Source organism: Oncorhynchus tshawytscha, linkage group LG13, assembly GCF_018296145.1.
Source record: "Oncorhynchus tshawytscha isolate Ot180627B linkage group LG13, Otsh_v2.0, whole genome shotgun sequence".
Classification (NCBI taxonomy): Eukaryota; Metazoa; Chordata; class Actinopteri; order Salmoniformes; family Salmonidae; genus Oncorhynchus; species Oncorhynchus tshawytscha.
The window spans coordinates 409,615-435,429 of NC_056441.1; the positions used below are offsets into that span (position 1 = coordinate 409,615).

The 25,815-nt window shown below is 44.4% G+C and overlaps 1 protein-coding gene across 1 annotated transcript; it reads right to left on the bottom strand.

Moving 5' to 3' along the window:
- Positions 1 to 432: 432 nt before the first annotated feature.
- Positions 433 to 24,806, bottom strand: spag1a (sperm associated antigen 1a). The gene is made up of 8 exons (XM_024405195.2): positions 24,226 to 24,806; positions 20,707 to 20,806; positions 17,825 to 17,977; positions 17,511 to 17,647; positions 6,792 to 6,933; positions 5,277 to 5,403; positions 2,456 to 2,593; positions 433 to 1,855 (listed from the first exon to the last, which is right to left on the bottom strand). The coding sequence occupies exons 1-8, from the start codon at positions 24,752 to 24,754 to the stop codon at positions 1,850 to 1,852; spliced, it is 1,332 nt and encodes a 443-aa protein (XP_024260963.2). The 5' UTR covers positions 24,755 to 24,806; the 3' UTR covers positions 433 to 1,849.
- Positions 24,807 to 25,815: the final 1,009 nt, after the last annotated feature.

Genomic DNA, 25,815 nt, shown 5'->3' on the forward strand with positions numbered 1-25,815 from the left:
TTGTATATTTGTTTTCTAATTTGCTTCATAATTGGTATGTAAATGCATATTTTACAAAAATAAACCCATGAGTGTAAGTTGTTAGTCTGGTCCCAGATCTGTGGTCTCCTTCTATAGCCTGGTCCCAGATCTGTTGTCTCTTTCTATAGCCTGGTCCCAGATCTGTAGTCTCCTTTTGTAGCCTGGTCCCAGATCTGTAGTCTCCTTTTGTAGCCTGGTCCCAGATCTGTTTGTGCTCTGGCCAACTCCATAGCTCAAACCAAACTGTTTGGCATGACAGCTCAAACAGGCTGGCACTCAGGCTAATACTTTGTTGTTGAACATACAAAATGAATTTGTCATCGGGACAACTAAAATACTGAGAGTCATCAAGTAAGTTGCTTCATATCATCAGTCCTACAGTAGGACTGTAACTGACTGCATGAAGTCAACTCTAGACATCTTTCAGAATGAACACATGGTATACAGTACAAAGCAGAAGTGTTTAATCATGAACAACCACCTCAGAGGTGTCTATGTTCTAAATAGACCAATCTGTGGTGAAAGCAGAACATTCACAATATATTCAACACACGCAGCTTGTTATTAATCAGTTTCAGACACTAACTGAAATACCTCTAACTCAACAGATAACTATCTGAAGGGGGTTGATCTCTAACTCAACAGATAACTATCTGAAGGGGGTTGATCTCTAACTCAACAGATAACTATCTGAAGGGGGTTGATCTCTAACTCAACAGATAACTATCTGAAGGGGGTTTGGGGATTTTATAAAGCAGTAGAGCAACATCTGAAAACTAGCAGATCAGTGTTTGACTACTATACACATTTACCTAGCTCTGGTCCAGGCCGTTACAATTCCTCTAACGCCATGGACCAGAGCTAACATTTACCATACAATCATGGTCATGTTCAAGACTGAACCTGAGATTAAAAGCATACAGTACATGATATACACAGTTGTCCATCTTTCATTATGCATTCATTAGCCAACAGTTAAAGGTTGAAAAGGTACATGACTGACTTCCTCATGTAAAATACTCTGCAGTGTATCAAAGCAGCAGTTTATTATATATATACAAGGATGTTATTTCTCTGAGGTTCAGATTACACTTCCCAAATATATGGTTCAACTTGAATCTCAATAAGGCACACCACATCTCTCCCACATTGTGTTCCAGTGTGCTTCTAGAGCTTCTGTCGATCGCTTCTCCAATCTGTAATACCGCCGGTCTGCATAATCTGCTGTTAGTGGGAAGAAATCAAATACTTCTGCAAAACTAGTCACTCCTAGCTTTTAAGATTTTGGGTCTGAGTCCCAAATGGCACCCCTATCCCATATATAGTGCACTACATTTGATTATAGACCTATGAGCCCTGGTCAAACATAGTGCACTTTATAGAGAGTAGGGCATCATTTGTGACGCACCCTTTCTCTACAGTGTGTTGCTGTAGGGGGTCTGAGCATGCTGAGGTAAAGAATGCACTAACTGTAAGTCTCTCTGGATAAGAGAGTCTGCTAAATGACTCACTACTGTAAGTCTCTCTGGATAAGAGCATCTGCTAAATGACAAATGTAAATGTAAGAAGCTGCATTGCATCTATGGAAATGAAGGATGCAGCTGCCTGCTGTGTATTATTGAACAACGCTCTGCCGTCGTCGACACAATGCTTTAATGATGCTCTTTGAAGGCAGATGGAGTCAGAGCCCAACATCCAGCATAGTTCACCTTAGTTCATGTCAACTCTGTGAGGGATGATGAGGCCTGAACAGCCTTCCCAGGTCTCCATCAGTCTCTCTCTTCATCAGCCTCCTATACAGTCTCCCGTGGCAGTCTCATCTCTGCCATCAAACCTGAGGTGGAATAAAGAGTTCAGTCTGATCTCTGACATCAAACCTGAGGTGGAATAAAGAGTTGGGTACCTACCCTGGGTGTGTGTTGAGTACCTACCCTGGGTGTGTGTTGAGTATCTACCCTGGGTGTGTGTTGGGTATCTACCCTGGGTGTGAGTTGGGTATCTACCCTGGGTGTGTGTTGGGGACCTACCCTGGGTGTGTGTTGGGACCTACCCTGGGTGTGTGTTGGGTATCTACCCTGGGTGTGTGTTGAGTATCTACCCTGGGTGTGTGTTGAGTACCTACCCTGGGTGTGTGTTGGGGACCTACCCTGGGTGTGTGTTGGGTATCTACCCTGGGTGTGTGTTGGGGACCTACCCTGGGTGTGTGTTGGGGACCTACCCTGGGTGTGTGTTGGGTATCTACCCTGGGTGTGTGTTGAGTACCTACCCTGGGTGTGTATTGGGTACCTACCCTGGGTGTGTGTTGGGTATCTACCCTGGGTGTGCGTTGGGTATCTACCCTGGGTGTGTGTTGGGTATCTACCCTGGGTGTGCGTTGGGTATCTACCCTGGGTGTGCGTTGGGTATCTACCCTGGGTGTGCGTTGGGTATCTACCCTGGGTGTGAGTTGGGCTCCGTCCATGAGGCTCTGTCTGAGCAGCCCTGTCACAGTCTCCAGCTCCTGTTCAGCCTCGTGGACATTGGGGTCCAGCTGTAACACCTCCTGGAGGTCACTGCTGGAAGACAGGTAGTCCTGGGAAGGGAGGGAGAGGAGGCGAAGAGAGTGGGGTAGAGGAAAAGAGAGTGAGGATGAAGAAAGGGTGAGAGTGTGTGGAGAAAGAGTGAGAGAAGGAGGGGGAGGTAGAATGTCAAAAAGTGGTTAAAAATCAATGGTATTTGGTATTTTATTAGGATCCCCATTAGACTTTGCGACAGCAGCAACTACTTGTCCCGGGATCCACACAAAACACAACATATTACAGAACATTAATAGACAAGAACAGAACTACATACATGTTTTTAAAACAGCACACATATCCTACATATCAATACACACAAACTATCTAGGTCCAATAGGGGAGAGGCGTTGTGCCGTGAGGTTTTGCTTTATTAGTTTTGTTAAACCAGGTTTGCTGTTCATTTGAGCAATATGAGATGGAAGGAAGTTCCATGCAATAATGGCTCTATATAATACTGTACGCTTTCTTCAATTTGTTCTGGAGCTGCGTGTAAGTTGACTATGCAAACCATTTGGTATTTTCAACACATTAATGTTCCTTATTAAAACATGAAGTGATGCAGTCAGTCTCCCCTCAACTCTTAGCCAAGAGACACTGGGATGCATAGTATTAATATCAGCCCTCTGATTACAATGAAGAGCAGGATGTGTTGCTCTGTTCTGGGCCAGAAGCACCTTAACTCAGTCCTCTGCAGCACTGGACCACATGACTGGACAATAATAATAAAAACATGTTGCATCTCTTCTATCCTCAAGGGCGATAGTGTCCATTGGTTTTCCTTGTTCTTCTCACAAAAACATGGGCACAAAACCATTTTTTCCAAGTTTATAACAGAAAAATCTGCAACGTGAAAAAGGCTTTTTAAAAATATATATTTTACATATAAACAAAAAAACGACTTCATGTTTCTATTTTCACAAGTGGGTGTGGTTACATGTGGAATGCCTGTCATTTTACAAATGCACATGCAACAGTTCCTGTCTCTTCAAAATAGAAGTTCATCCTTCTAACTTCATTCTATTAATCTACTATCTATTATACCTATTAAGTCATATATTAATGCCAGTGGTGTAAAGTACTTAAGTAAAAACACTTTAAAGGACTATTTAAGTAGTGTTTTGGGCATATCTGTAAAGTACTACTTATTGTAAGTAGATATTTTGGAGTATCATTACCTGACTTTACTATTTATATTGATTATAAGTTTTAATTTTTACTCACTAAACAAATACTGCCTTTGTAAACTATGTTGGAGAGTTGGAGTGTGTCCCTGTTTGTACGTACACTACCGTTCAAAGGTTTGGGGTCACTAAGAAATGTCCTTGTTTTTGAAAGAAAATCACCTTTTTTGTCCATTAAAATAACATTAAAATGATCAGAAATACAGTGTAGACATTGTTGATGTTGTAAATGACTATTGTGGCTGGAAACGGCTGATTTTTTAAATGGAATATCTACGTAGGCGCACAGAGGGCCATTATCAGAAACTATCACTCCTGTGTTCCAATGACACGTTGTGTTAGCTAATCCAAGTTTATAATTTTAAAAGGCTAATTGATCATTAGAAAACCCTTTTGTAATTATGTTAGCACAGCTGAAAACGGTTGTGCTGATTAAAGAGGCAATAAAACAGGCCTTCTGTAGACTAGTTAAGTATTTGGAGCATCGGCATTTGTTGGTTCGAATACAGGCTCAAATTGGCCAGAAACAAATAACTTTCTTCTGAAACTCATCAGTCTATTCTTGTTCTGAGAAATGAAGGCTATTCCATGAGAGAATTTGCCAAGAAACTGAAGATCTCGTACAACTCTGTGTACTACTCCCTTCACAGAACAGCGCAAACTGGCCCTAACCAGAATAGAAAGAGTAGTGGGAGGCCCCAGTGCACAACTGAACAAGAGGACAAGTATATTAGAGTGTCTAGTTTGAGAAACAGACGCCTCACAAGTCCTCAACTGGCAGGTTCATTAAATAGTACCTGAAAAACACCAGTCTCAACGTCAACAGCAAAGAGGCAACTCCAGGATGCTGGCCTTCTAGGCAGAGTTGCAAAGAAAAAGACATATCACAGACTGGCCAATAAAAATAAAAGATTAAGATGGGCAAAAGAACACAGACACTGGACAGAGGAACTCTGCCTAGAAGGCCAGCATCCTGGAGTCGCCTCTTCACTGTTGACATTGAGACTGGTGGGCGGGGGTTTCTGATCAATTTGCTAACCAGCTAACCATTTACAGTAATAGATTAATAAATAGCTATTAATTGGTGACTTAATTAATAGATGAATAAATAGCTATTAATTGGTGACTTAATAGATAGTAGATGAGGTTAGAAGGGTGAACTCCTATTTCGTGCTTCTACACCTGCATTGCTTGCTGTTTGGGGTTTTAGGCTGGGTTTCTGTACAGCACTTTGAGATATCAGCTGATGTACGAAGGGCTATATAAATAAATTTGATTTGATTTGATTTTGATTTGATTTTGAAGGGACAGGAAGTATTGGTTGTGCATTTGGCCAATAAAATGCATTCCACATGTAACCCCACCCACATGTTAATTGTTTTTGGTTTATCTGCTGAGTGAACAAAAAACAAGCTGTTTTTCTGTTTTTGGAAAACACAGTGTTCATTGGTTTTCCTTGTTCTTCACACAAAAACATGCGTTGAACCAACTAGGACTTTGAATAATAGATAACCACCTGTAAGCCTTTAAACGCCAGCGCCCGTCTATAGAAGGCCTTCTTATTGGTTGGTTCCAGCTTGAGGGCGGAGTCACAGTCCTGTCTGGCCTCTTCAAAACAACCCAGTCTCAGATAACAGATGGCTCTGGGGGTGAAGGGTAGGAGTTAAGGACTGACAGTGGGCTTGAAAGTGGTCATGTATCATGGCAATTTTTGTGTACAGTACTACACTGATAAAGAACTGTGCTTACAATCATATAAAAATAAATCAAATAAATGCCACTCGCACTTGACTTCCCCCTACTAGCATGGACATTACTGAGGAAAAATGGACTTCCCCCTCCTAGCATGGACATTACTGAGGAAAAATGGACTTCCCCCTACTAGTATGGACATTACTGAGGAAAAATGGACTTCCCCCTACTAGCATGGACATTACTGATGAAAAATGGACTTCCCCCTACTAGCATGGACATTACTGAGGAAAAATGGACTTCCCCTACTAGTATGGACATTACTGAGGAAAATGGACTTCCCCTACTAGCATGGACATTACTGATGAAAAATGGACTTCCCCCTACTAGCATGGACATTACTGAGGAAAAATGGACTTCCCCCTACTAGCATGGACATTACTGAGGAAAAATGGACTTGACTGAGATATGTGGTTATGATGAATCCACTAACTGTAAGTGGCTCTGGAGATCTATCTGCTGAATAACTCAAATGTAAATCTTGTCTATAAGCACTTCCTATTATCTACTGTAAGTATTAACTTAGGTTTGATCTGAAGGATTAGGGGTCACCTGTTGCTAAAGCAGGAACACTTGTCAGGTTAGGGTTAGTATGCTATTAGGATTATGGTTAGTATGCTAACATGATTAGGGTTTGTATGCTAGCAGGGTTAGGGTTAGTATGCTAGCAGGGTTAGGGTAGTATGCTAGCAGGTTTAGGGTTAGTATGCTAGCAGGGTTAGGGTTAGTATGCTAACAGGGTTAGGGTTAGTATGCTAGTAGGGTTAGGGTTAGTATGCTAGCAGGGTTAGGGTTAGTATGCTAGTAGGGTTAGGGTTAGTATGCTAACAGGGTTAGGGTTAGTATGCTAGTAGGATTAGGGTTAGGGTTAGTATGCTAGCAGGGTTAGGGTTAGTATGCTAGCGGGGCAGGATTAGCAGGGTTAGGGTTAGTATGCTAACAGGGTTAGGGTTAGTATGTTAACAGGGTTAGGGTTAGTATGCTAGCAGGGTTAGGGTTAGTATGCTAACAGGGTTAGGGTTAGTATGTTAACAGGGTTAGGGTTAGTATGCTAGCAGGGTTAGGGTTAGTATGCTAGCAGGGTTAGGGTTAGTATGCTAGCAGGGTTAGGGTTAGTATGCTAACAGGGTTAGGGTTAGTATGTTAACAGGGTTAGGGTTAGTATGCTAGCAGGGTTAGGGTTAGTATGCTAGCAGGGTTAGGGTTAGTATGCTAACAGGGTTAGGGTTAGTATGCTAGCAGGATTAGGGTTAGTATGCTTAGCAGGGTTAGGGGTCACCTGTTGGTAAAGCAGGAACACTCGTCAGGTTTGATTTTAAGGCATTCACTGTACTTTTCTAGACCGTCATGGAACTGGCTTTTCCTCACATGCTCATTTCCTTCTGTTTTGAGAGAGGCAAAGCGAGCCTCTGCTTTTTTGGCTGCGGAGAGAGAGAGAAGCAGTTATCAGCAATGATGCAAGAGGAAATCTGCAGACTCAGAGCAATATGATTTGTTTTTCTAACTCAAATCAAAATCAAATTTTATTTGTCACATACACATGGTTAGCAGATGTTAATGCGAGTGTAGCGAAATGCTTGTGCTTCTAGTTCCGACAATGCAGTAATAACGAGCAAGTAATCTAACTAACAATTCCAAAAAAAACTACTGTCATACACAGTGTAAGGGGATAAAGAATATGTACATAAGGATATATGAATGAGTGATGGTACAGAGCAGCATAGGCAAGATACAGTAGATGATATCGAGTACAGTATATACATATGAGATAAGTATGTAAACCAAGTGGCATAGTTAAAGTGGCTAGTGATACATGTATTACATAAGGATGCAGTCGATGATATAGAGTACAGTATCAACATATGCATATGAGATGAACAATGTAGGGTAAGTAACATTATATAAGGTAGCATTGTTTAAAGTGGCTAGTGATATATTTACATAATTTCCCATCAATTCCCATGATTAAAGTGGCTGGAGTAGAGTCAGTGTCATTGACAGTGTGTTGGCAGTAGCCACTCAATGTTAGTGGTGGCTGTTTAACAGTCTGATGGCCTTGAGATAGAAGCTGTTTTTCAGTCTCTCGGTCCCAGATTTGATGCACCTGTACTGACCTCGCCTTCTGGATGGCAGCGGGGTGAACAGGCAGTGGCTCGGGTGGTTGATGTCTTTGATGATCTTTATGGCCTTCCTGTAGCATCGGGTGGTGTAGGTGTCCTGGAGGGCAGGTAGTTTGCCCCCGGTGATGCGTTGTGCAGACCTCACTACCCTCTGGAGAGCCTTACGGTTGAGGGCGGTGCAGTTGCCATACCAGGCGGTGATACAGCCCGCCAGGATGCTCTCGATTGTGCATCTGTAGAAGTTTGTGAGTGCTTTTGGTGACAAGCCGAATTTCTTCAGCCTCCTGAGGTTGAAGAGGCGCTGCTGCGCCTTCCTCACGATGCTGTCTGTGTGAGTGGACCAATTCAGTTTGTCTGTGATGTGTATGCCGAGGAACTTAAAACTTGCTACCCTCTCCACTACTGTTCCATCGATGTGGATGGGGGTGTTCCCTCTGCTGTTTCCTGAAGTCCACAATCATCTCCTTAGTTTTGTTGACGTTGAGTGTGAGGTTATTTTCCTGACACCACACTCCGAGGGCCCTCACCTCCTCCCTGTAGGCCGTCTCGTCGTTGTTGGTAATCAAGCCTACCACTGTTGTGTCGTCCGCAAACTTGATGATTGAGTTGGAGGCGTGCATGGCCACGCAGTCGTGGGTGAACAGGGAGTACAGGAGAGGGCTCAGAACGCACCCTTGTGGGGCCCCAGTGTTGAGGATCAGCGGGGAGGAGATGTTGTTGCCTACCCTCACCACCTGGGGGCGGCCCGTCAGGAAGTCCAGTACCCAGTTGCACAGGGCGGGGTCGAGACCCAGGGTCTCGAGCTTGATGACGAGCTTGGAGGGTACTATGGTGTTGAATGCCGAGCTGTAGTCGATGAACAGCATTCTCACATAGGTATTCTTCTTGTCCAGATGGGTTAGGGCAGTGTGCAGTGTGGTTGAGATTGCATCGTCTGTGGACCTATTTGGGCGGTAAGCAAATTGGAGTGGGTCAAGGGTGTCAGGTAGGGTGGAGGTGATATGGTCCTTGACTAGTCTCTCAAAGCACTTCATGATGACGGATGTGAGTGCTACGGGGCGGTAGTCGTTTAGCTCAGTTACCTTAGCTTTCTTGGGAACAGGAACAATGGTGGCCCTCTTGAAGCATGTGGGAACAGCAGACTGGTATAGGGATTGATTGAATATGTCCGTAAACACACCGGCCAGCTGGTCTGCGCATGCTCTGAGGGCGCGGCTGGGGATGCCGTCTGGGCCTGCAGCCTTGCGAGGGTTAACACGTTTAAATGTCTTACTCACTTCGGCTGCAGTGAAGGAGAGACCGCATGTTTCCGTTGCAGGCCGTGTCAGTGGCACTGTATTGTCCTCAAAGCGGGCAAAAAGTTATTTAGTCTGCCTGGGAGCAAGACATCCTGGTCCGTGACTGGGCTGGGTTTCTTCCTGTAGTCCGTGATTGACTGTAGACCCTGCCACATACCTCTTGTGTCTGAGCCGTTGAATTGAGATTCTACTTTGTCTCTGTACTGGCGCTTAGCTTGTTTGATAGCCTTGCGGAGGGAATAGCTGCACTGTTTGTATTCAGTCATGTTACCAGACACCTTGCCCTGATTAAAAGCAGTGGTTCGTGCCTTCAGTTTCACACGAATGCTGCCATCAATCCACGGTTTCTGGTTAGGGAATGTTTTAATCGTTGCTATGGGAACGACATCTTCAACGCACGTTCTAATGAACTCGCACACCGTATCAGCGTATTCGTCAATGTTGTTGTCTGACGCAATACGAAACATCTCCCAGTCCACGTGATGGAAGCAGTCTTGGAGTGTGGAGTCAGCTTGGTCGGACCAGCGTTGGACAGACCTCAGCGTGGGAGCTTCTTGTTTTAGTTTCTGTCTGTAGGCAGGGATCAACAAAATGGAGTCGTGGTCAGCTTTTCCGAAAGGGGGCGGGGCAGGGCCTTATATGCGTCGCGGAAGTTAGAGTAACAATGATCCAGGGTCTTTCCACCCCTGGTTGCGCAATCGATATGCTGATAAAATTTAGGGAGTCTTGTTTTCAGATTAGCCTTGTTAAAATCCCCAGCTACAATGAATGCAGCCTCCGGATAAATTGTTTCCAGTTTGCAGAGAGTTAAATAAAGTTCGTTCAGAGCCATCGATGTGTCTGCTTGGGGGGATATATACGGCTGTGATTATAATCGAAGAGAATTCTCTTGGTAGATAATGCGGTCTACATTTGATTGTGAGGAATTCTAAATCAGGTGAACAGAAGGATTTGAGTTCCTGTATGTTTCTTTCATCACACCATGTCACGTTGGCCATAAGACATACGCCCCCGCCCGTCTTCTTACCAGAAAGATGTTTGTTTCTGTCGGCGCGATGCGTGGAGAAACCCGCTGGCTGCACCGCTTCGGATTGCGTCTCTCCAGTTAGCCATGTTTCCGTGAAGCAAAGAACGTTACAGTCTCTGATGTCCCTCTGGAATGCTACCCTTGCTCGGATTTCATCAACCTTGTTGTCAAGAGACTGGACATTGGCAAGAAGAATGCTAGGGAGTGGTGCACGATGTGCCCGTCTCCGGAGTCTGACCAGAAGACCGCTTCGTTTCCCTCTTTTTCTGAGTCGTTTTTTTTTTTTGGTCGCTGCATGTGATCCACTCGGTTACACTGGTTGTAAGGCAGAACACAGGATCCGCATCGCGAAAAACATATTCTTGGTCGTACTGATGGTGAGTTGACGCTGATCTTATATTCAGTAGTTCTTCTCGGCTGTATGTAAAGAAACCTAAGATGACCTGGGGTACTAGTGTAAGAAATAACACGTAAAAAAACAAAAAACTGCATAGTTTCCTAGGAACGCGAAGCGAGGCGGCCATCTCTGTCGGCGCCGGAAGTACAGTAGTATTCATTAAACTCATTAAACTCATTAAACTCATTAAACTACTTCTAGCTGACTGTAAATATAAAAAAAACTTTCCTACAATGACTTCTAATGTCAAATGAGCAAAAACTGACTGGTCTAATCCACAGCACACCATTCTGGTCAACTCAACAGATATGACATTTCATATTCAGCACACTGGGTAGTCTGGATAGAGAAATCTGATTAAGGTGCTCCCTTAAGGAGTGCTGGTGTCTCACATGACAGACCTTGTTTTATTAATCTGTATCTATTTCAGAATAATCTGCATGGACAATCTCTTTCTACCAGTCTGACTCTGGACAGTGGGTAAAAACTAACGGTCGGTCTGTGGTGAGATAATCAACAGAATGTTGTCATGCTGAAGCCTGAAGGGAGTCAGCAGCAGCCAGGCAACCAGACCCTGCTTGTTCCATGACTACCACCCTGTGACTGGCTGACCCGTGGGTATCAGGTTACACTCTACATAACTACCATACTGTGACTGGCTGACCCGTGGGTATCAGGTTACACTCTACATAACTACCACACTCCGACTGGCTGACCCGTGGGTATCAGGTTACACTCTATTTAACTACCACAATGTGACTGGCTGACCCGTGGGTATCAGGTTACACTCTACATAACTACCACACTGTGACTGAATGACCCGTGGGTATCAGGTTACACTCTACATAACTTCCACACTGTGACTGGCTGACCCGTGGGTATCAGGTTACACTCTACATAACTACCACACTCTGACTGAATGACCCGTGGGTATCAGGTTACACTCTACATAACTTCCACCCTGTGACTGGCTGACCCGTGGGTATCAGGTTACACTCTACATAACTACCACACTGTGACTGGCTGAACCGTGGGTATCAAGTTACACTCTACATAACTACCACACTGTGACTGGCTGACCCGTGGGTATCAGATTACACTCTACATAACTACCACACTCTGACTGGCTGAACCATGGGTATCAGGTTACACTCTACATAACTACCACACACTGAATGGCTGACCCGAGGGTATCAGGTTACACTCTACATAACTACCACACTCTGACTGGCTGACCCGTGGGTATCAGATTACACTCTACATAACTACCACACTCTGACTGGCTGACCAGTGGGTATCAGGTTACACTCTACATAACTACCACACTGTGACTGGCTGACCCGTGGGTATCAGGTTACACTCTACATAACTACCACACTCTGACTGGCTGACCCGTGGGTATCAGGTTACACTCTACATAACTAACACACACTGACTGGCTGACCCGTGGGTATCAGGTTACACTCTACTTAACTACCACACTGTGACTGGCTGACCCGTGGGTATCAGGTTACACTCTACATAACTACCACACTCTGACTGGCTGATCCGTGAGTATCAGGTTACACTCTACATAACTACCACACTCTGACTGGCTGACCCGTGGGTATCAGGTTACACTCTACATAACTACCATACTGTGACTGGCTGACCCGTGGGTATCAGGTTACACTCTACATAACTACCACACTGTGACTGGCTGACCAGTGGGTATCAGGTTACACTCTACATAACTACCATACTGTGACTGGCTGACCCGTGGGTATCAGGTTACACTCTACTTAACTACCACACTGTGACTGGCTGACCCGTGGGTATCAGGTTACACTCTACATAACTACCATACTGTGACTGAATGACCTGTGGGTATCAGGTTACACTCTACATAACTACCATACTGTGACTGGCTAACCCGTGGGTATCAGGTTACACTCTACATAACTACCACACTCTGATTGGCTGACCCATGGGTATAAGGTTACACTCTACATACTGTAACTACCATACTGTGACTGGCTAACCCGTGGGTATCAGGTTACACTCTACATAACTACCACACTGTGACTGGCTAACCCGTGGGTATCAGGTTACACTCTACATACTGTAACTACCATACTGTGACTGGCTAACCCGTGGGTATCAGGTTACACTCTACATAACTACCACACTCTGATTGGCTGACCCATGGGTATAAGGTTACACTCTAGCGAGTATAAAAACAAAACGGGGCTGTTTAGAAGCCTCTTGGACCTAGACTTGGTGCTCCGGTACTGCTTGCCATATGGTAGTGGAGAGAACAGTTTATGACAAGGGTGGCTGGAATCTTTGACCATTTTTGGGGCCTTCCTCTGACACCGACCTAGTATAGAGCTCCTGGTTGGGAGGAAGCTTGGCCCCAGTGATGTACTGGGCTATACTCACTACCCTCTGTAGCGGTGATGCAACCAGACAGCATGCTGTTGATTGTGCAGCTGTATAATTTTTTGAGGATCTGGGGACCCATGACAAATATTTTCAGTCTACTGAGGGGGTATAGACATTGTTGTGCCCTCTTTACAACAGTCTTGGTGTGTTTGGACCATGATAGTTTGTTGGTGATGTGGACACCAGGGAACTTGAAGATCTCAACCCGCTCCACTACAGCCCTGTCGATGAGAATGGGGGCGTGTCCAGCCCTCCTTTTCCTATAGTCCACGATCAGCTCCTTTGTCTTGCTCGGGTTGAGGGAGAAGTTGTTGTCCTAGCACCACACTGCCAGTTCTCTCCCTATAGGCTGTCTCATTGTTGTCGGTGATCAGGCCTACCACCATTATGTCATAAGCAAATTTAATGATGCTGTTGGAGTCATGCTTGGCCATGCAGTCATGAGTGAACAGGGAGTACAGGAGGGGACTAAGCATGCACCCCTGAGGGGCCCCCGTGTTGTGGATCAGCGTGGCAGATGTGTTGTTGCCTACCCTTACCACCTGGGGGCGGCCCGTCAGGAAGTCCAGGATCCAATTGCATAGGGAGGTGTTTAGTCCCAGTGTCCTTAGTTTAGTGATGAGCATTGGGGGCTCTATGGTGTTGAACACTGAGCTGTAATCAATGAACAGCATTCTCACATACAGTAATGTACCTTTTGTCCAAGTGGGAAAGGGCAGTGTGGAGTGCAATTGAATTTGCGGCATCTGTGGATCTGTTTGGGCGGTATGCGAATTGGAGTGGGTCTAGAGTTTCAGGCATGATGGTGATGATGTGAGCCATGACCAGCCTTTCAAAGCATTTCATGGCTACCGACCTGAGTGCTATGTGGCGGTGGTCATTTAGACAGGTTACCTTTGCATTCTTGGGACTGTGGTGGTCTGCTTGAAACATGTTGGTATTACAGACTCAATCAGGGAAAGGTTGAAATTGTCAGTGAAGACATTTGCCAGTCGGTCCGCACATGCTCCGAGTACACGTCCTGGTAATTGCCCCACGGCCTTCTGAATGTTGACATGTTTAAAAGTCTTGCTCACATCAGCTATGGAAAGCGTCTGGAACAGCTGGTGCTGCCTCAAAGCGAGCATAAAAATAAAATTAGCTCATCTGGTAGGCTCGAGTCACTGTGAAGCTCAGGGCTGAGTTTCTCTTTGTAGTCTGTAATAGTTTGCAAGCCCTGCCACATCCGACGAGTGTCAGAGCCGGTGTTGTAGGATTCAATCTTAGTACTGTATTGACGCTTTTGCCTGTTTGATGGTTTGTCTGAGGGAATAGCGGGATTTCTTATAAGCGGCTTGCTCCTTGAAAGCGGAAGCTCTAGCCTTTATCTCAGTGAGGATGTTTCCTGTGATCCATGGCTTCTGGTTGGGATATGTACGTACAGTCACTGTAGGGATGACGTCCTCAATGCACTTATTGATGAAGCCGTTGGCTGTGGTGGTATACTCTTCAATTTCATTGGATGAATCCCGGGAACATTTTCCATTCTGTGCTAGCAAAACAGTCCGGTTGCGTAGCATTCGCTTCATCTGACCACTTCCGTATTGAGCGAGTCACTGGTACTTCCTGCTTTAGTTTTTGCTTGTAAGCAGTAATCAGGAGGATAGAATTATGGTCAGATTTGCCAAATTGAGGGCGAGGGAGAGCTTTGTACATGTCTCTGTGTGGAGTAAAGGTGGTCTAGAGTTTCTTTTCCTCTGGTTGTACATTTAACATGCTGGTAGAAAGGAGGTAAAACTGATTTAAGTTTGCCTGCATTAAAGTCCCCGGCCACTAGGAACCGCTTCTGGATGAACGTTTCTTTGTTTGCTCCCGAGTGGCAATGCATCTCAATGTAAGAGGTGTCACTACAGTTCCTGGTTCGAATCCAGGCTGTTTTACATCCGGCCGCAATTGGGAGTCCCGAAGGGCGGCGCACAATTGGCCCAGCGTCGTCTGGGTTTGGCTGGGGTAGGCCGACATTGTAAATAAGAATTTGTTCTTTACTGACTTGCCTAGTTATATAAAGGTTAAATAAAATTAAAATAATTATGTATGACTTTATACAGTTGGTTGAGTGCAGTCTTAGTGCCAGCATCGGTTTGTGGTGGTAAATAGGCAGAAATGAAAAATATAGATGAGAACTCTCTTGGTAGATCGTGTGGTCTACAGCTTATCATGAGGTACTTTACCTCAGGCAAGCACCACCCCTCGTCTTACCAGAGGTTGCTGTTCTGTCTTGCCAATGCACGGAAAACCCAGCCAACTGTATATTATCTGTGTCGTCGGTGAAACATAAGATATTACAGTTTTTAATGTCTCTGTTGGTAGGATAGTCTCGAACGGAGCTCATCCAGTTTATTCTCCAGTGATTGCACGTTGGCCAGTAGCACGGATGGTAGAGGTGGGTTATCCACTCGGCGACGAATTCTCACAAGGCACCCAGATCTGTGCCCCCTTTATCAATTCAATTCAAGGGGCCTTGGCTCGGGAAACACATGTTTACATTGCAAAAGCAAGTGAAATGGATAATAAACAAACAGTAAGTATAACATTTACAAAGTTCCCAAAAGAATAAAGACATTTCAAATGTCATATTATGTCTAAATACAGTGTTGCAACGATGTGCAAATAGTTAAAGTACAAAAGGGAAAATAAATAAACATAAATATGGGTTGAATTTACAATGGTGTTTGTTCTTCACTGGTTGCCCTTTTCTTGTGGCAGCAGGTTACAAATCTTGCTGCTGTGATGGCACACTGTGGGATTTCACCCAATAGATATGGGAGTTTATCAAAAAAATTAAAATATTTGTGGGTCTGTGTAATCTGAGGGAAATATGTGTCTTTAATATGGGCATACATTTGGCAGAAGGTTCTGAAGTGCAGCTCAGTTTCTACCTAATTTTGTGGGCAGTGTTGCACATTGCCTGTCTTCTCTTCAGAACCAGGTCTGCCTATGGTGGCCTTTCTCAATAGCAAAGCTATGCTCACTGAGTCTGTACATAGTCAAAGCTTTCCTTAATTTTGTGTCAGTCACTGTGCTCAGGTATTCTGCCACTGTGTACTCTCTGTTTAGGGCCAAATAGCATTCTAGTTTGCTCAGTTGTTATCTTTTCGTGTCCTCATGATTTGGTTGGGTCTTGTTGTGTTGCTGTCCTGGGGCTCTGTGGGGTGTGTTTGTGTTTGTGATCAGAGCCCAAGGACCAGCTTGATTAGGGGACTCTTCTCCAGGTTCATCTCTTTGTAGGTGATGGCTTTGTTATGGAAAGTCAGGGAATCGGATCTCCGTCTCCTCTTCATGTGAATGACGGGGATTTGGGCCTGGTCCGGGAGCAACAGTATATCCTTCGCGTCAGACTCATTAAAGAAAAAATCTTTGTCCAGTTTGAGGTCAGTAATTGCTGTTCTGATATCCAGAAGCTCTTTTCGATCAGAAATATTATGTACAAAATAAGTTCAAAACAACAACCAAAAAAACACAAAATAGCACAATTGGTTAGGAGCCTGTAAAACGGCAGCCGTCCCCTCCGGTGCCATTGTCACTGTGACTGGCAGACCCGTGGGTATTAGGTTACACTCTACATAATTCATTGATTCCCCTTGAGACAACTCATCAGGAATACTTCTACCATTCACTCAGATTCCCTGTGACACACTTATATATCTATATGTTGCAGCTATTAGATCAAGAACACAACTTCAGCACTTGGATGGATTTGGTCAACTTCACATGTTTCATTGTGATGAGTAATCCTTTCCTCAGACCTGAAGACTTGTGTATTGCCTAGGCTTTAGCTCAGTGGACTAAAGCTGTCTTGAATTGCATGGACAACCCAGGTTCAATACCCGGTCTTTCCATCCAGTTCTCTGCTGCCAATGACAGGAACAAACTGCAAAAATCTCTGAAGCTGGAGACTAATATCTCCCTCACTAGCTCACAGATCACTGCACCTGTACATAGCTCATCTGTAAATAGCCCATCCAATCTACCTCATCCCCATACTGTATTTATTTATTTATTTTGCTCCTTTGCACCCCAGTATCTCTACTTGCACATTCATCTTCTGCACATCTACCATTCCAGTGTTTTAATTGCTATATTGTAATTACTTCGCCACCATGGCCTATTTATTGCCTTAACTCCCTTATCATACCTCATTTGCACTCACTGTATATAGACTTTTTGTTTTCTTTTGTTCTATTGTATTATTGACTGTTTTGTTTATTCCATGTGTAACTCTGTGTTGTTGTATGTGTCGAATTGCGATGCTTTATCTTGGCCAGGTCGCAGTTGCAAATGAGAACTTGTTCTCAACTAGCCTACCTGGTTAAATAAAGGTGAAATAAAATAAATAAACATTTTTTAAAATTAGATCACGATGAAACATGTTCAAACTGTTTGATATCTGCTAGGTCTGAACTAGTGGGTAGCCTAGTGGTTAGAGCGTTGGACTAGTAACCGAAAGGTTGCAAGTTCATATCCCTGAACTGACAAGGTACAAATCTGTCGTTCTGCCCCTGAACAGGCAGTTAACCCACTGTTCCTAGGCCATCACTGAAAATAAGACTTTGTTCTTACTTAACTGACTTGCCTAGTTAAAAAAAGATCTGGTCATTTCACGGTACGGCTAGCCAGTAACCAGGATGTGATGTGGCTAGCCAGTAAACAGGAAGTGATGTGGCTATCCAGTAAACAGGAAGTGACCTCTGACCTTCTCTAGCCTGGACCAGCTCAGCGCTGGGGTCTTTCTGCCTGTGGTGCTGCTGAGCTGACAGTGGGACTAGAGGGATCTCCGGAAGCTTCTGTCTCCAGTCAGGGCCGTCCTGCTCAATAAGCTGCTTGGTGATCCTGGAGGAAAACACACTCAGGTCACACAGTTCACATCCTAAAATAAACCCTGACACGATATTGACAACTGCAAGTTCATTTTCACATCAGAATTTCACTGCAGGGGAACGAACTGTCATGGTTGTATGGCCATACACAATGTCCTATGAGGGGGGCTGCTTCAAATCCTTGGTTTACCTGTGGACACTGTCGTGTGCCGCCTGCACCCCGATGTCTATCTGCAGAACAGTCTTAAAATCCACGTAGGCCTGTCGGTAACGTTCCATTGACTCATAGGCCGTGGCCCTGCGGAGGAGGGGCTTCAGGGAGAAGGGCTGAAGATCCAATGCCCTGGGGTTAATAGGATCAGAGGGAGGGAGAGAAAGAGAGAGAGAGTGAGAGAGACAGAGAGAGGATCACAACCCCCACTTTGCGTTTGGTCACGTTGTGTTCCAGGTGGTGGGACAAGACTTCACCTCAGTCTTGACACTCTAGGCTGCAGCAGATAATGTCTGCCATTTAGAAACACGTGATAGAGAGATGGTGTGTGTGGATGGAAACCTAAAACACATGCCATTTGTCTAACCTATAAACAGAGGCAGAACAGAGGCAGACAGTCTGTAAACAGAGGCAGACAGTCTGTAAACAGAGGCAGACAGTCTGTAAACAGAGGCAGACAGTCTGTGAACAGAGGCAGACAGTCTGTAAACAGAGGCAGAACAGAGGCAGACAGTCTGTAAACAGAGGCAGACAGTCTGTAAACAGAGGCAGAACAGAGGCAGACCGTCTGTGAACAGAGGCAGACAGTCTGTGAACAGAGGCAGACAGTCTGTAAACAGAGGCAGACAGTCTGTAAACAGAGGCAGACAGTCTGTGAACAGAGGCAGACAGTCTGTAAACAGAGGCAGACAGTCTGTGAACAGAGGCAGACAGTCTGTGAACAGAGGCAGACAGTCTGTAAACAGAGGCAGACAGTCTGTGAACAGAGGCAGACAGTCTGTGAACAGAGGCAGACAGTCTGTGAACAGAGGCAGACAGTCTGTGAACAGAGGCAGACAGTCTGTGAACAGAGGCAGACAGTCTGTGAACAGAGGCAGACAGTCTGTGAACAGAGGCAGACAGTCTGTGAACAGAGGCAGACAGTCTGTGAACAGAGGCAGACAGTCTGTGAACAGAGGCAGACAGTCTGTGAACAGAGGCAGACAGTCTGTAAACAGAGGCAGACAGTCTGTGAACAGAGGCAGACAGTCTGTAAACAGAGGCAGACAGTCTGTGAACAGAGGCAGACAGTCTGTGAACAGAGGCAGACAGTCTGTGAACAGAGGCAGACAGTCTGTAAACAGAGGCAGACAGTCTGTGAATAATGTGTTTGTAGTGCCACGAACATGTGTGAAACACTACAACAACAACCACATGATGAGCATGAATGAGTTTAATACAGACTGGAAATCTGTCTCTCTCTAACAGCCTAATACTCTGTCTCTCTCAGACAACCTAATACTCTGTCTCTCTCTGTCTCTCTCAGGCAGTCTAATACTCTGTCTCTGTCTGACAGCCTAATACTCTGTCTCTCTCTGACAGCCTAATACTCTGTCTCTCTCAGACAGCCTAATACTCTGTCTCTCTCAGACAGTCTAATACTCTTTCTCTCTCTGTCTCTCTCAGACAGCCTAATACTCTGTCTCTCAGACAGCTTAATACTCTGTATCTCAGACAGTCTAATACTCTTTCTCTCTCCGTTTCTCTCAGACAGTCTAATACTCTGTCTCTCTGACAGCCTAATACTCTGTCTCTCTCTGACAGCCTAATACTCTGTCTCTCAGACAGTCTAATACTCTGTCTCTCTCTGTCTCTCTCGGACAGTCTAATACTCTGTCTCTCTCAGACAGTCTAATACTCTGTCTCTCTCTGTCTCTCTCGGACAGTCTAATACTCTGTCTCTCTCAGACAGTCTAATACTCTGTCTCTCTGACAGCCTAATACTCTGTCTCTCTGACAGCCTAATAGTCTGTCTCTCTCTGTCTCTCAGACAGCCTAGTACTCTGTATCTCGCTGTCTCTCTCTGACAGCCTAATACTCTGTCTCTCAGACAGCCTAATACTCTGTCTCTCAGACAGCCTAATACTCTGTCTCTCTCAGACAGCCTAATACTCTGTCTCTCTCAGACAGCCTAATACTCTGTCTCTCAGACAGCCTAATACTCTGTCTCTCTCAGACAGCCTAATACTCTGTCTCTCAGACAGCCTAATACTCTGTCTCTCAGACAGCCTAATACTCTGTCTCTCAGACAGCCTAATACTCTGTCTCTCAGACAGCCTAATACTCTGTCTCTCAGACAGCCTAATACTCTGTCTCTCAGACAGCCTAATACTCTGTCTCTCTCAGACAGCCTAATACTCTGTCTCTCAGACAGCCTAATACTCTGTCTCTCAGACAGCCTAATACTCTGTCTCTCAGACAGCCTAATACTCTGTCTCTCAGACAGCCTAATACTCTGTCTCTCAGACAGCCTAATACTCTGTCTCTCAGACAGCCTAATACTCTGTCTCTCAGACAGCCTAATACTCTGTCTCTCAGACAGCCTAATACTCTGTCTCTCAGACAGCCTAATACTCTGTCTCTCAGACAGCCTAATACTCTGTCTCTCAGACAGCCTAATACTCTGTCTCTCAGACAGCCTAATACTCTGTCTCTCTCAGACAGCCTAATACTCTGTCTCTCAGACAGCCTAATACTCTGTCTCTCAGACAGCCTAATACTCTGTCTCTCAGACAGCCTAATACTCTGTCTCTCAGACAGCCTAATACTCTGTCTCTCTCTGACAGCCTAATACTCTGTCTCTCTCTGACAGCCTAATACTCTGTCTCTCAGACAGCCTAATACTCTGTCTCTCAGACAGCCTAACACTCCTGCCACTAGAGGTGGGATGTGTTTCAAATGGCACCATATGCCCTATATAGTGCACTATAATCAGGGCCCTGGTCAACAGTAATGCATTATATCTGGAATAGGGTTCCATTTGGGACACAGATGTAGAAGAGTATTGGCCTGTAGAAGGGGCGATAGCAAGGCCTCCTCACCTGGTGCAGTCCTGGATACACTCTGTGTTGCTCCCATCCTTCAGGTAGCAAGCAGCTCTGTTAGAGTAGAGAATACACAGGTCCTCTCCACTCTCTATACCTTTAACAACACGCAGCTCTGTTAGAGTAGAGAATACACAGGTCCTCTCTATATCTTTAACAACAAACAGCTCTGTTAGAGTAAAGAATACACAGATCCTCTCCACTCTCTATACCTTTAACAACACGCAGCTCTGTTAGAGTAAAGAATACACAGATCCTCTCCACTCTCTATACCTTTAACAACAAAGACAACTTGTATTTCAAAGTCATTTAAATAAAAATATAATTAAAAAAATAACAAAGCGAGCAACGAAAATAACAGAGAGCATTTTGTCCATACTCTGCTCAGATCTCAGTTAAACTTGTTAATAGGACAGACTATGGTGTTGAGTGTGTGTGTGTGCACACCGTACATTTTGCATGGTCAAGCCAATTACAAGGAAAAGGCTTTCCACTGCCCTTTCTCCAAGGAGCTCAATCTGCAGCATCAGCCATTGTTGACCATCATCAGTCATTACACAGTAGTGATGGATTCCTGTCAGTCTAGATAATGTGGTTGGCTGTTGTGTTTTTCCCTGCTACTAGCATCTATTTGTGTTGCCACCCACGAGCTTTCATGACGTTTTGGAAATTCAACTGAATCCAATTTGCAGGAGTGTAATGTTAATGCCTACGCAGCAGCATGTCACGAGCCCATACTCCAGACACACTACCAGCAATAGGGATTGGCTGATGAGGGCTCTGGGATGACTATCATAAAGCCCAATCACAACAAAGAGGCCTGTGTCAGGAAATGGACCCTGTAGAAACTAGGAACGAGTGACACTTAATGTGAACCTGGGTCTAATACCCATTTCCTCCATGACACACATACAGCAGCTGGGAGGAACATGATCTTCCTGTCGCAGTCCTTATGACTACCTTCATTGTCATTATTCAAGTACCCACAATATCCTACATCACTGACAGTGGGCCTCTTAAGTCCTGTGACCTGTTAAAACATCTGGTGTAGGCCTGTTTCCTGTTAAAACATCTAGTGTAGGCCTGTGTCCTGTTAAAACATCTAGTGTAGACCCGTTTCCTGTTAAAACATCTAGTGTAGGCCTGTGTCCTGTTAAAACATCTAGTGTAGGCCTGTGTCCTGTTAAAACATCTAGTGTAGACCCGTTTCCTGTTAAAACATCTAGTATAGACCTGTTTCCTGTTAAAACATCTGGTGTAGGCCTGTGTCCTGTTAAAACATCTAGTGTAGGCCTGTTTCCTGTTAAAACATCTAGTGTAGGCCTGTTTCCTGTTAAAACATCTAGTGTAGACCTGTTTCCTGTTAAAACATCTAGTGTAGGCCTGTGTCCTGTTAAAACATCTAGTGTAGGCCTGTGTCCTGTTAAAACATCTAGTGTAGACCCGTTTCCTGTTAAAACATCTAGTGTAGACCTGTTTCCTGTTAAAACATCTGGTGTAGGCCTGTGTCCTGTTAAAACATCTAGTGTAGGCCTGTTTCCTGTTAAAACATCTAGTGTAGGCCTGTTTCCTGTTAAAACATCTAGTGTAGACCTGTTTCCTGTTAAAACATCTAGTGTAGGCCTGTTTCCTGTTAAAACAGTTACTGTAGGCCTGTGTCCTGTTAAAACATCTGGTGTAGGCCTGTGTCCTGTTAAAAAATGTATTGTTGGGCCTGTGTCCTGTTAAAAACATGTAGTGTAGGCCTGTTTCCTGTTAAAACATCAGGTATAGGCCTGTTTCCTGTCAAAACATCTAGTGTAGACCTGTTTCCTGTTAAAACATCTAGTGTAGGCCTGTTTCCTGTTAAAACATCTAGTGTAGACCTGTTTCCTGTTAAAACATCTAGTGTAGACCTGTTTCCTGTTAAAACATCTAGTGTTGGGCCTGTTTCCTGTTAAAACATCTAGTGTAGGCCTGTTTCCTGTCAAAACATCTAGTGTAGGTCTGTTTCCTGTTAAAACATCTAGTTAAAACATCTGTTAAAACATCTAGGCCTGTTTCCTGTTAAAACAGTTACTGTAGGCCTGTGTCCTGTTAAAACATCTGGTGTAGGCCTGTGTCCTGTTAAAAAATGTATTGTTGGGCCTGTGTCCTGTTAAAAACATGTAGTGTAGGCCTGTTTCCTGTTAAAACATCTAGTGTAGGTCTGTTTCCTGTTTAAACATCTAGTGTTGGGCCTGTGTCCTGTTAAAACATCTGGTGTAGGCCTGTTTCCTGTTAAAACATCTAGTGTAGGCCTGTGTCCTGTTAAAACATCTGGTGTAGGCCTGTTTCCTGTTAAAACATCTGGTGTAGGCCTGTTTCCTGTTAAAACATCTAGTGTAGGTCTGTTTCCTGTTAAAACATCTAGTGTAGGCCTGTTTCCTCAGTTATATGAAATGGATTTTGCACTAACCCACTTTCCTTCACTGCTGGAACCTGAAACATTAAGTTCAGGGCCGGTTCCAGGCATAAGCAATATAAGCGGTCACTTGACATTTTTGTTGTTGTTGTAAATTAGGAACTCAGTCGGGGTCTCAACTTACTATTGAGAGTTAAAATAGTAGAATTTAGAAATGTTGTTGTGCATCAGCAGTTTGTCTAGTTATGTCCATCACCGACAGTCACTCAATTAGCCGCCAACTAACATTTTTTTTTGCCAGCTATCTAAACTTGTATTAATCATGGCCAAATAGCGACCGGGCACGCAGGGCACATGTCCAGGGGCCCTGACCTCCAGGGGGCCCCCATTGATTGTCTTCGTCATTCTCACTCAGATGTCATTAACACAGCATAAGCCATGTAAAATGTATAGAATTGCAGGAAATTTGCTCTAAAACTGCTAAATAAATATCTCCAGCCCATGGCAAAATGGGTAGAATTGCATAAAATGTGTTGTACAATTGCAACTTCCTCTCTGCCCCATGTGAAAATGTGTAGCATAAGAATTGCAGGAAACATGCTTTAATGGTCCAATGCAGCAGTTTTTATCTCAATAATAAATCATTTCTTGTAACATTTAAGTACCTTACTGAGATTGTTTTAAATTAAAATGGTTGAAAATAAACTAAAATAGCTTTTTAACAAAAGGCAATTTCTTAATCAAGAATTTTGCTAGAACTGTCAAGGAGTGGCGAGGGGAAAACAAAGAATGTGCTGTTATTGAGAGAGAGGTTGGGAACTCTCTGTCTTATTGGTCGATTAACTAATTTAACACATGGTGATGTCACCATGGAAGGCCAAAACTCCATCCCACCAAAACAGGCTGAAATTTCTGGCTTTTCAAACACCCGCATACATAAGGTGTGAGGCCCCCAACCAAATCTAGCTTAGGGCCCCCAAAAGGCTAGAGCCGGTCCTGATTGAGTAACACGCTGCTGCCTGCTGAGATGAAACACACATCAAAGACATGTATGAGGTCATGAACTCTGAGACTAAATCCCATCCTGAGACATCAAACTCTGTAACAAGCAACTGCTATTGATTGTACTCCACCTGCGTCACAGCAGCCATCGATGGCTGCAGAGTATTTCTCCACAGCATCTGCAAACTGTCCTTTTTTGAAGAGGTGGTTACCCTCGTTCTTAAGCCGGCCCAGGTGGGGCGGCAGAGCTCCAGCGGGGGCGTCCAGATAGCTGGTGTCTGGTGGGATGTCCTTACTCTGGTTCCTGTCCCCCTGGGTGGCTCCGTTGGCCATCGACCCCTTCTCTGGGGGACCCTTCCCTGCCTTGGGCTTCTCCGTACTCCCAGCTCTGCTTCTCCTCCTGAATCCTGGGGTGGCCTGGTCCGTTTTAGCCCCCCCGGATCCAGAGGGCTTATCCTGTGCATTCCCCATTATTATCTCTGTACACTGCAGTGTCAAAGCTTTCCTCCCCCTAGAGCAGCAGCCTAGTCTAAGCTGGATGGAAGATCTGGTGTCAGGACACGCCCCTACTGGTGGAGTCAGCAGTGACATCACAAAAGGGGGCGGTGTTGTTGCATTGCAGTGCTGAGAGAGGAGAGATATTTCATGAGGCCACTGCATGAGGGAGAACTGGTGCTTGGCAGGAGAGAGGAGCCAGTTATGCGGCCAGCAGTTAGGTGATGTCAGGGAAGAATGAGGATATTCCTCTGGGGACACTTCAGGAACAGAACTCTCTGGGAAACCAGTGAAATATGCTACATCCTAAATGGAATCCTATTCCCTAAGTAGTGCACTACTATACATCCTAAATGGAATCCTATTCCCTAAGTAGTGCACTACTATACATCCTAAATGGAATCCTATTCCCTAAGTAGTGCACTACTATACATCCTAAATGGAATCCTATTCCCTAAGTAGTGCACTACTATACATCCTAAATGGAATCCTATTCCCTAAGTAGTGCACTACTACACATCCTAAATGGAATTCTATTCCCTAAGTAGTGCACTACTATACATCCTAAATGGAATCCTATTCCCTAAGTAGTGCACTACTATACATCCTAAATGGAATCCTATTTCGTATGAAGTACCCTACTTCTGACCAGAGCCCATAGGCCTCTGTATTCAGTTCAAAGTAATATCCAGTAAGTACTAATATTAATGATAGAGTGCTATGAATGATATTGCTCCAGTATCTCTTTAGGGTGTCGAAATAATTAGCATATTTATAGGTGAAACTCCTAGACTAGGTAACTCCTAACTTATAATTAGCATATGTATAGATGTGTAAGGTTATACTCCAAGACTAGGAAACTCCTAACCTACTTTGGACTCCTACTCCTTGGGGACAAACAGACAACTGAACCCTTCAGTCACTACAATAAACATGACACAATTCTACATCCACACTCATCAAGGTTCTGTAGTGGAGATGTCTTGACCAGTAGAAACATGACACTGTTCTACAAATCAAATCAAATTTTATTTGTCACATACACATGGTTAGCAGACGTTAATGCGAGCGTAGCGATATGCTTGTTCTTCTAGGTCCGACCACGCAGTAATGTCTAACAAATGATTGAACAATTTCACAACTACCTTTAACACACAAGTGTAAATGAATGAATAAGAATATGTACATATAAATACAGTGGGGAGAACAAGTATTTGATACACTGC